Raw genomic sequence first — 12,586 nt, forward strand, 5'->3', positions numbered from 1 at the left:
TCATAATGAAATAGCAGTACTTTGTAAATACTTACGAAGTAATTGCAAAGCAGCAGAACTCAACATTAAAAGCACAAGTGAACTAAATATTTCATGTGAACAATCATAATCTATGCCAAGTGTAACTTATGTTGACAAGTGTATTTGCCTAAAAGAAACATTTATTTTCGATTTCAGTGACATTCGACAAGGCATCTTTGCATTTATTTGTTTATCCTTTCATCGGAATGATTAAAGTGAGTTCAGACATTACACCTCAGACTAACACATCCACTATGTCCAAGGGCTTAAATGTGTGTGTTCGCGCTATCCTTCTGAGTGAGTGATCTCGGCGAACTAAACTCCAAGATCTTCAAGAATTTCTAGAATTTCCAAGAACTTCTAGAGCTTCCTTCGTTGGAGCTTACGTGGTTCCATGGTGCCGAGAGCTGATCCATGGTGAGGACAAGAGGAGTAGCAGAGCAACGCGGGACATCGCCAGCCGCAGGACGGAGCAAGGTCACGCCCATTACATCTTCTACTGTATTGAGGTGATATGAACTTGACATTTTCACAATAAAACAAACGTTTAAAAAATATTCAGAACTTCATCCAAAGCAAATCCTCTCACTCTCTGTACCCAATGCAATTTAATGTGCCCTGCATACCATCTCATGCTCCTCAAGCTACAAAGTATGGGCATTTCCTGTTACAATACATACGTACATACATACATACATACATACATACATACATAATTATAGACTATTATGTCTTTCAGTATTCAGTCTGCAAACTTCTGTGAACATCGCCATAATCCTCCATTTGTAACAAGCTCTGTGGCGTCATTTAGTCTGAACCTCTTACCTTTAAATCATTAGAAAGCAAGTTCAGCCATCGACGCATTGGTCTCCCTCTATTTCTTTTACCCTCCACGATCATGTCCATTATTCTCTTAGGTAACCTATCCTCCTCCATAAGCCTCATATGACTCCATCACAGAAGATGTTTCGTATGTACAGTTTCATCAATCGAGTTCATTCCTAACTTAGCCTTTATCTCCTCATTCTGAGCACCCTCCTGTCATTGTTCCCACCTGTTTGTACCAGTGATCGTTCTCGCCAATTTCACGATTATTACTTCTAACTTATGAGTAAGATACCCTGTCTAATCAAATTTCACTCCTGTAAAGCAAAGCTGGTCTGAAAACAGATTGGTGTAAAGATAGTTTCATACAGGAGCTGACTTCTTTCTTACAGAATACTGCTGATCATAACTATGAGCTCACCTCATTAGCTTTGCTGCGCCTTTCTTAAATCTCACTTGCTATACTACCATCCTGGGAAAATAAACATCCTAAACATTTGAAATGATCTATTTGTTCCAGTTCCTGTTGTAGCTTTTTACTGATCTCTATTTCTAGCCCTGCATCCTGCATCAGTTCACTTCCCAAGTACTTGAAGCTCTCCATAATTTCAAGGCTTTGTCCGTTCCCTTCCTCCTGTACCTCCACACTGATTTTCATTCCATAATTTTCAATAATCTCACTCATCATGTCGAAAATTTTCATCACCATATCTCTTCTGGATTCCCAATGTTTTTCCATTAACTGCCCTTTTACTGAAGATGGTGTCTAGTGTTGATCCTCCATTTCAAAAGCCATATTGTTCTTCCTGTAATTGCTCTTCCACCTTTCTTCTCATTGCTCTTTTCTAGTACCTGCACAAATATATTTGCTACCTGAGATATGAGTGTGATTTCTCCATAATTATAACAATAATAATGCTATTGTTTTTACATCCCACTAACTACTTTGACAGTTTTTGGAGATGCCGAGATGCTGGAATTTTTCCCCGCACAAGTTCTTTAACGTGGCAGTAAATCTACTGATACTAGACTGACATATTTGAGCACCTTCAAATAGCACTGGACTATGCCAGGATCGAACCTGCCAAGATGGGGCCAGAAGGTCCACCACTCAGCCCAGCAATAATTATCACTTTTTTTTTATCTGCTTCTTAAATATAGGTATTATTACTCAAATCACCTTATCTGGCATGCTGGAGGGGTTCTATAATGATACTCTTGTATTATTGTTGTTGTTGTAAGTCATAATGTTTTTTGCTAGTTGCTTTACGTAGCACCGACGCAGACAGGTCTTATGGCAACGATGGGACAGGAAAGGGCTAGGAGTAGGAAGGACACGGCCGTGGCCTTAATTAAGGTACAGCCCCAGCATTTGCCTGGTGTGAAAATGGGAAACCACGGAAAACCATTTTCAGAGCTGCCGACAGTGGGGTTCGAACATACTATCTCCCGATTACTGGATACTGGCCGCACTTAAGCGACTGCAGCTATCAAGCTCGGTAAGTCATAGTGTAAAATTTTGAAATACTTAAGATATGTCTGAATTTGTATATGACGGTGTTGTGATGTTAAGCTAGTAATAAGCTCAACCTATACCACTGTAAGCCGTGGTGTTAAGCACTGGAAATACTTCATTCGTGTGAGAATTTGTATATGATGATGCTGGATTTAGAATGTTAAACTACCGAGCTCGATAGCTGCAGTCGCTTAATTGCGGCCAGTATCCAGTATTCGGGAGATAGTAGGTTCGAACCCCACTATCGGCAGCCCTGAAAATGGTTTTCCGTGGTTTCCCATTTTCACACCAGGCAAATGCTGGGGCTGTACCTTAATTAAGGCCACGGCCGCTTCCTTCCCACTCCTAGCCATTTCCTGTCCTATCGTCGCCGTAAGACCTATCTGTGTCGGTGCGACGTAAAGCAACTAGCAAAAAAAAAAAGAAAAAGAATGTTAAACTAGTAGTATTTCTTGTAATATTTTCTTTCCATGGAATTGCTTGCTGTACTACTGTTGTAGGGTAATTACGTTTTAACTTTACTTTATCATCACACTATTGTAAGTGATCATTGCCACCGGGATATTTCTGAATTGCGATGTATTTGTTAATAATAATAATAATAATAATAATAATAATAATAATAATAATAATAATAATAATAATAATTGGAGTACTCAAATCATTTGGAATCCATAAGCTTACACTCAAGGGTTTAACACAGATTGTCTCTTGGTTTAATTAACTATGTACACTAATATAATGTAGTTAAGTAGCTAAGCTAATGCTTACCTTTCGAGTGATGACTGTAATCTTTGGTACGGTAGCCTCTGCAAAAGCGTAAAGTAATTTGGCTCCATGTCGAATTATTCCATTATGCTCTTGGCTTGTTCCTGGCAGAAAGCCTGGCACATCGACTAGAGTTATCAATGGAATGTTGAATGCATCACAGAAACGAACAAATCTGGCACCCTTTACTGATGCATTTATATCCAAACAACCTGCATATAATAAATATTAAAACATAAAAAACATTATAAAATCAAGTAGAATAACATACAGATGATATGTATTTCCTTGTTATGATATTCCAAACAACACGAATATTCTATATACACTAGGGTTTCAATACTCTATATTCCTTGGATTCTTGTTTTTTATGATTTCCCAACTTACTGATCTTTCAGGCTGTCTTCCATATTTTCATGTCTGGTTGGAGATACTTTTGATCTATTCAAGAAATGAAGAATGCCAATTACAATAGTCAGCAATGAAACTTTGCATAAAAATCTAACTGATGTTCAAGACAGAGCATAGTACAATAAAATAAAATCAGTTATCAGTTCTTTTCTATCACGGATAATTCTCTATTTATCTTTATTTCATTGTTCCTTCCATCAAAATATAAGCTCATAAGCAAGAGCACCAATTTGAGTGTATGGCATTGTGGTCAAAATGTATTTTACTAGTTATGCACTTATCACTACTTGCGACAAGAATGACAGTATCAGATACAGCAGTTGTTTCTTGGTTGCTGAATCACATAGTATAACAATATGCAAAAGGTTTTGGTGATGTACAGTTTAAACTCTTAATTACAGAAATGATTACATGATATGTTACTGGTGTATGCAACTTGCCAAGGACCATTCGCTTAACCTTTTAAGTATTATGTGCACATGTCATCCATACCAGTATGCCGCTACCAACTGTCGCTGTGTATATGCGTTTCTGGAATTGCGTTTGTGGCAATGCTATTACATAAATGTGATGGACATGAGTCTTGTATACATTGATGATCTGCCATCTCTTGTAAAATCTCAGATCTAATTAGAATAGATTTGGCTTGAATATTTATTGAACTAAACAAAACTGGTGATGACCAGTGACCTTCAGCAAAACCTCCTCCTGGCTATGGAGAACCTGAAATAGTCAAACTATGCAATAGATTCAAATACAAGTCCCTATTAAACAAACTCGAGGTACCTGATGATGACGAGTGGCCTTCAACAAAACAACTTATGACAGCAGTCAGTGCTGCCCATGGTAAGCTTGATATTCAGCTTCTTTTTCACCATACTGAGCATCTTAGCCACTAAACCTGGACATTCACTGATCCTGCTTATGAAGAGGCAATTTCACCTGGATTATTGCTCCTCTTGGTCCATTCTTTCCTCCTGTACTTTCACTGTTGACTGCAATGAGGCCAACTCCTCCTTTGTAGAGACAAGTTCAGCTCCAATAGTTCAGCTCCAGCAGCAGCAGTCTACGTCTTGTACCATATTAGTAGGTGCTGCCCCTCTTAACCAGCTTACATGTACATTAATAAAGCAACTTCATTCTGTGATGATGTTAGCACGATATAAGAACATTACGGATCCAAAAAGTCTCATTGTGAAATAAAATGTGGCGAGTCTGTCAGGAAGTGTGATGTTGTTCTTATTACTAAAATAAGAAGAGAATCAAAGTCAAAAAGTGTCGATTGTGGACAGTGAAAACCCTAATGCAACATGATATTGATATAATGAGGAAAACTTTCATTATTTAGCGAGGCATTAAGTTTCATCTCATTCTGCGGCCAGACACACACTGAATGAAAGAAGGCGCTTATAAGCCTTGAGTGTATTGGGAGCTACTAGCAGGGAAGGGAGGGGGAACTTACTCATGAGTGTGGCAAGAAGGTGGTGGCTCCTAGTATTGCGGAGGGAATGTACTTGAGCACAGACATGAGTCTGTGTAGCCAATTGCTGGTCCCATTGTTCAGGTGGGATGTACATGATGACCTCCATGACAGGACCATTTCCCTATTATTCTTACCTGAACCATTGAAAGTCCTCCTTGATCAATTTGAGGATTGCTAATTGGCAAAAGTTCACTAGCTCACCCTTACAACATGCTAAAGTATCTCCGCTCAGACTTCATAGAGTTCCAAGCCACTATTGAAGCTGAACTTGTCTCTACAAAGGAGGAGTTGGCCTCATTGCAGTCAACAGTGAAAGTACAGGAGGAAAGAATGGACCAAGAGGAGCAATAATCCAGGTGAAATTGCCTCTTCATAAGCAGGATCAGTGAATGTCCAGGTTTAGCAGCTAAGATGCTCAGTATGGTGAAAAAGAAGCTGAATATCAAGCTTACCATGGGCAGCACTGACTGCTGTCGTAGGTTGTTTTGTTGAAGGCCACTGGTCATCATCAGGTACCTCGAGTTTGTTTAATAGGGACTTGTATCTGAATCTATTGCATAGTTTGACTATTTCAGGTTCTCCATAGCCAGGAGGAGGTTTTGCTGAAGGTCACGGTCATCACCAGTTTTGTTTAGTTCAATAAAAATTCACGCCAAATATTGAGTTTACCATGGACAGCATTGACTGCTGTCATAGGTTTGGGAACCCATAGGGAAACCACTGCTGATGTTTTAACAATAGGGAATAGGCCAATATTGTGAAATTTAGATAACAGGTTTTGCTGAAAGCCACTGGTCATCATCAAGCACCTTGAGTTTGTTGAATGAGACTCATTAATGCAGAATGCAGTCTGGTGGGCATAACGTGCCCTCAAAGGGCGGATCTCCTGGTCACAGAGTCTCTTTACTGTCACTAGGAAAGGAATGCTCAACAAGGTACAGCTGGTGGAAAAAAAACCATTATTTAAACACATCTGCAGAACTGAACATACTCCTCAAGAGCCTAGATGCAGACAACAAATAAAAGTGACAATTAGTTAAGTTTCCATTACTGCGCTTTATTTTTTAGTGTGAATGTGACTGAGTGCATGAAAAAGCTGGTGCAACATCAGAGGAGATTCACAGGTAAGACACAGATATTCTGCTTTGAATAATGAGTACCATTATACCAACTCCCAGCTGTGGACCTGATTGTTCTCCCACCCCTAACCTCTCCTATCCATGGCTGGAGACACCCAGTTGCTGGGCTCATTAGTGAAAGTATTTCAGGCCAACTCATGCTCATTGAGCGGCATTCACTTAAATTCTCAATTGCTACCTGCCTACCATGAGGAGCCGACAGCTCTCCTTGAAATCAGCAATGTGCACATAGCTTGTGTTAACGAAAGCTCATTAAGCGGAACTATTCCTAGTAGCAAGGTACAAATAATGGGCTATAATATTTGCAGGCATGACCGAGTAGATAGAAGTGGTGGAAGAGTAGCCTTGTTCTGCAGAAATATTAAATGTAAAATTGTATGCACTCTTCCTATATGCTGACCTGAGACCCGAGTTCATTTTCGCTGAGATCACTGTGACAACACTATCGTTTATGAACATATTTGGAGATTTCAATACTAATTTATTGGAACAGGCTGGAGACACAAAACAACTGTTAAGTATTTTCCACACGTGACATGACAATACTTCTACTAAAACTGAGAAACCATATCTCATCTTCACATACACTGCTTGACTTAATGATCACCAACAACCCACAGAAAATAGTATCACATGGTCTGATCCTTACTCACAGCATATTGACAGATGACTTAATATATTTGTCTTACTCGCTCAAGGTACCCAATATAAAACTAGATAAGTCACATTCAGCGACATTAAACATATACTGTAAACTTAGATCATCTAAGCATGGATGCATTGTATAGTCCTTGGGGTGATATAAAAAATATAAATGATATTGATAATAAAGTTGAAACTTTTAGTACCGTACACAAATACTTGGCCTCCTGGACAAACATGCACTTCAGTGCACGACTGAAGTCCCCTGATTTCCTTCCCCATGTCTGACTGACGACATCAACGCAATGGACAAGCAAGGACAGAGAGGGGAAATACTGAGCACTTCATTAAGGTAAGTAATGACTTTCAAGTACTAAAAGGTATAAACAGAGTTTAAATATAAATATTTCTACATTTCTAAAACAAGCTTTTTCAATTTATAGTAAAAGTAGTGTGACATGATAGAATCGAATGATGTTCCTTGTTTAATAATATGTTTTTTTACAGGTATGTTGTAGTATTCGACAGACTGAAAATCATTAATCAGATATAAGAAATTTTCTTTTTACCAACACCTGGCTGGAAATGTATATGTGGCAGGCACTTGGAAACAAAATCACTCCATTGGTATTGAGGAAGATTTGTTGCAGGCAATCCAGACATCTCTCTGTAAAGATTACATGCTCATTTTTCTGAAATAAAAATTAAACCTGAACTGCAAACAATATCTCAAGAGCATAAATTCTCTTCTAAACCAACCACCACTAGATAGGCCATTCCTTGAATTCTGTGAAGTCACAGAGATTGAGGTGAAACACAAGCTACTATCAATCGCATCATCTGCTATATATACTAATGAAATACCCATATTAATAATAAAACCATCACTGACACCATTACTCATATATACAACACCTGCCTCACAAGCGGCCTCATTCGAACAATGTGGAAAAATAAAACATGTTCTGAAAACTTCCTCACCTGTACTTTTTAACAGATTATCAACCTGTTTGTATATTTTCGTCTCTCTCGCTAAGCCTACTGAATACATAGTACATGTTCAATTAATTGACTACCAAATAAACACCCTCCATACAACCCTTCAAAAAGGGACACATCAAAGCCACTGCCCTACTGGAGGTTACAGATAGGGTTGCCACTTTTTGATATAAGAAATAAGGGACATTTGGCTAAAAATTTGGGATTTTTCAAAACAATAAGGAACAGTTCATAAATACTTGCAAATCAAACATTATGTACCAATTTCAATGAGATTATAATCAGTTTCATTTGCAGAATTAGATAATTATTGAAATTTGTAAAAGAAACTAACTTACACCTTCTTAAAAGTACATACAGTACAATGCATTAGGGATGACAAAACATGCAGGAAAAAACAATATCAGAACTATCAGTAGCTTATTTTCTCCATCTGTACTTCACATTTGACTTAGCTGACTTTAAAATTGCACTGTCTAACTGTATCATGTCATAGAACTCTCTACAAGACATGTTCATGTTTAGAGTAATTAGTTCACTTTTAATCAGATCTACTGAATCCCTGTTTCTCCTGTGTGACCACTTGTTAGACATTAAGGAAAAAATGCGTTCAACAAATGCATTTGACCCAGGAACACTCATTCCAAAAGACACAATTTTTTCTAATTCTATTAGAGTCTGTTGTCGTTTATGACTAGTAAAAACTGACCACTTGTTTGAGGCATCTTCTGTACTCTCCAGAATACTGACATCTTAACATTGATGTCTTTGATGAGCTTTGATAACTTTACAATTTACATCTCAAACAGCATGAACAATCACGTTAGAAACTGGAATGGAAGATGTACGGAAGTACATGGCGGAAGACGAGGTAAATAACCGAGCATACTCAGCTTTACCAGAAAATGGCAAGACATCACGGTGTTCCTTTCTTCTGCAGCTCCACAGAGAAAAAATAATAATGGACCTACTTTGAACTTCAATGGTGCTCAAATCAAATACAGATTTTAAAATATTTAGAGAAAAAAGAAGATAAACACTCGCTTTTACGGGACAACAGTTCACAACAGAGGACACAAAATTTTCACCTAAAATACAGGATGTCCCGTACAATATGAGACAAGTGGCAACCCTAGTTACAGATGACATGAGACGTGCAATGGACAAATGACAGGTGACATTACTTCCCCTTCTTGATTTTAGCAGCGCCTTTGTCAAAATGTAGAAATGCTGTTGGCTAAATTGAAATCGCTTCACCTTGGACAGACTGTTCTGGGAGTTTTCTCTCCTATCTCACTGATAGTAGACAAAGTATAATTCTAAATTGGTCATCACAACGGGCAAAGAAATATTCAGAAGTGCCACAGGGCTCAGTACTTGGACCAATCATTTTTGTTATTTATATTAATGATATATCGGCACAGCTATAACACTGTAAATACCACTTTATGCTGACAATCTATAAATCTACAATCACTCCAAAATTTCTAACATCAATCAAGCAATAGGTTATGAACTCTGGCTTAAATAATATACGCACACCCATGAAAACTACATTTTAATTAATCCATCAAAATCTAAAGCTATTATTGTTGGGCAGATGAAACAAAGTAGTGTGGTAAAGAAAATGCACATTTTGTATGAACACCAGCATATTACACCCTCCAGCAGCTCCCTTGCTACCCCTCTCAGCAGTTCAACAGCATATAGCCAGTCCATTGTTGGGAATGGAGCTAGAACATGGATCTTACCCCCACCCAATTAGAGGCATAAATAACTTAAATTATTTTAAATCGCCTTGTTGTGAACATCTCCTCGATGCATGTCGACGGGTTGAATGAATCTTGAGGAATGTGTGTATATGTAAATGTACGTTTATTCTGCTTACATTGTCATTTTGTATCATGTTACTTCTAGTTTGTAACCATAGTTTCTAAGATGATGATGCTTGTTGTTTAAAGGGGCCTAAGGTAAGTGTGAACGGCCCCCTACAGAGTTCTCTCAGAGTAACCACGTTGCAAGCTTTAGATAGGGAAGAATGGCGGAGTATGCTTCATCGGCTAGATAGCTGAATTTTATGATAGTCACGCCGCCTCAGTCATGAGGCAAAACAAGGAAGAAGACGGAGAAGAAGAAGAAGAAGAAGAAGAAGATAAGTGTTAGAAGGGACCATGGAAAAAAAAAAATGAAAAAAAAAAAATAATAATAATTGCTAATTCAAGCTGGTGATCCATACAATGACACTCGTATACTTATTTTTCAACTTTTGAGCTGCTCCCAAGTTTTTTCCTAAGATTACAATTGTATCATTAGCCCGCCTAGAGGCCACGATCGTTAAGGCGTTAAGTCTCTACATTCTGAGACCGTGGTTAGCCAGTTTGAGTCCCACTGGTTGAAAAATCTTTTACCATCAGAATGTTGGCTGGCAGGGTAGGAGAGTTGGTGGTATACCGGTACAATTTTTAATCACTAGATTGCGTGCCAAAAGCATGGATTAAATTACAAACCTCTCCACAGAGTTCATATGGAGTGTGGACATATGATGCCGTTGATGACGATTTGTCTGTCAGATGGAGACATTAAGAACCTCCCCCCCCCCCCAAACCCCTGGCACTACAGCCCTTGAAGGGCCTTGGCCTACCAAGCGACCGCTGCTCAGCCCGAAGGCCTGCAGATTGCGAGGTGCCATGTGATCAGCACAACGAATCTTCTCTGCCGTTATTCTTGGCTTTCTAGACTGGGGCCGCTATCTTACTGTCAGATAGCTCCTCAATTCTTATCATGCAGGCTGAGTGGACCTCGAACCTGCCCTTAGGTCCAGGTAAAAATCCCTGACCTGGCGAGGAATCGAACCCGGGGCCTCCGGGTAAGAGGCAGGTGCGCTACCCCTACATCACGGGGCCGGCGGAGACATTTATTTATTTATTTATCCGTGTCCGAAATCACTACAATATATTTACAAATACTCTATTTACACTTTGTCTCTCCAGTATTCAAATGTCGACATTGCACATTCATTGGCTTCCACCAAATCCTTCATACTACATGGTTTAGGCAGATTTCTACAGGTGAGAAGGTGTCCATGATCTTGCTTTTCACCACACTCACACAAATCTTGATCACCATACCCCCACCTTTTCAGGTTGGTTTTACAACGTGTCACTCCAGATCTTAATCTGTTAGGTGTCTTCCAATATCCGTACTGAAGATGATGTCCTGCAGCTGGCTTCTCTTTCACGTCCCATAATCCTACAGGCGACTTCCTTCTCCAGAGCTCCTTTCGCCGAGATTCGGCTGATGATGGGATTGACGTTGTTGTTTGTAGGAAGCTCTTCCTCGATTTTAATCTTGATGGGTGGGCGTGAAGTCCAAACATTGGATGTCTTGGATCTGTTTCTTGCTTCTTCTTCTCAATCTCTGCTGCAACTTGTCTCCTAACATCTGGAGGTGCTACTCCCATAAGTGGAAAGATCTTATTAATAGGAGTTGGTCGTAAGCAGCCTGTAACAATGCGACCTGTTTCATGGAGGGCAACATCCACTTGATTTGTATGAGCGGAATTCCTCCAGACTGGAGCAGCATACTCTGCAGCAGAGAAACACAGGGCAAGGGCAGATGTACGGAGGACATTAGGCTGTGCTCCCCATGTTGTGTGTGTGAGTTTGCGAATGAGATTATTCCTGCTGCATACCTTCTGTTTGGTATCTATACAGTGCTGTTTATAAGTTAGGGCACGGTCCAACTTTACCCCTAGATATTTGGGTTGATCACAATGGTTTAATTTGTGTCCTTTCCAGGTCACATTCAACTCCTTTCCTGCTTCCTTGTTGAGCAGATGGAATGCACATACCTGAGTTTTCTCCGGATTTGGTTTCAGGTGGTTCTCATCATAATAGACAGCTAGTTCTTCAAGAGCAGATGTCAGTATTAATTCTACATCTTCAAATGTCACTCCTTGAGCAGCAAGAGCTGTGTCATCTGCATAGATGAAAGCAGTTGTTCCGGTGTTAAGTGGCTGATCGTTGGTACAGATGTTATATAATATTGGAGCCAACACACTTCCTTGGGGAAGGCCATTCTTTTGACATCTCCATCGGCTTTTCCTGTCCTTCAGAGTGACCAAAAACCGTCTGTTCTGGAGCAGGCATTGCATAAACTGTGTCAGTCGATAGTCTCTGGTTGTTGAATACAGCTTCCTTGTCATTCTCTTATGATTCACTGTATCATAAGCAGCCATGAGATCAATAAAAGCGACTCCTGTTATTTGTTTCCTCTCATATCCATCCTCGATATGCTGGGTTAGATTAAGTATCTGACCAGAACATGACTTCTCCGGTCTGAAACCTGATTGTTCCTTTATAATCTTTCTGTCGATAGAATCAGAAATACGATTCAATATCATCCTTTCCAGAATTTTGAAAAGATGACAGAGAAGAGATACGGGTCTGAAGTTTTTGGGGTCATTTGGCTCTTTTCCTGGTTTCAGCAAGGCCACAACTTTTGCTTTGCGCCAGATCTTTGGAATCAGCATTCTAGTCACACACGCATTCTAATAGTTATGGGGCCAAAATGTTTTATTTGCTCTGATCTTATGTCATCCAAGCCAGCAGCTTTGTTATTTTTCATACATTTGATGGCAGTTCTCAGTTCTTCTTCCGTAAATGGTGTGCCAAGGTGGTCATTCTCCTCTCCATACCATTGGATTTTTATTTCTCTGGATCTTCTCGTGGTTTTGCCATTCAGCAATAGTTGATGGGCTATTTGATCAGGAGTAACTTGACT

General features: G+C 39.4%; 1 protein-coding gene across 1 annotated transcript in view; it reads right to left on the minus strand.

The window, feature by feature from the left end:
* Positions 1-12,586, minus strand: part of LOC136877360 (propionyl-CoA carboxylase beta chain, mitochondrial) — a 200,226-nt gene that overhangs the window by 25,730 nt on the left and 161,910 nt on the right. The window contains exon 8 of the mRNA XM_067151334.2: positions 3,134-3,342. Within this exon, the coding sequence (XP_067007435.2) occupies positions 3,134-3,342 (209 nt within the window). The remainder of the gene's footprint in view (positions 1-3,133; positions 3,343-12,586) is intronic.

The sequence above is a fragment of the Anabrus simplex genome, chromosome 7, assembly GCF_040414725.1.
Source record: "Anabrus simplex isolate iqAnaSimp1 chromosome 7, ASM4041472v1, whole genome shotgun sequence".
Taxonomy (NCBI): domain Eukaryota; kingdom Metazoa; phylum Arthropoda; class Insecta; order Orthoptera; family Tettigoniidae; genus Anabrus; species Anabrus simplex.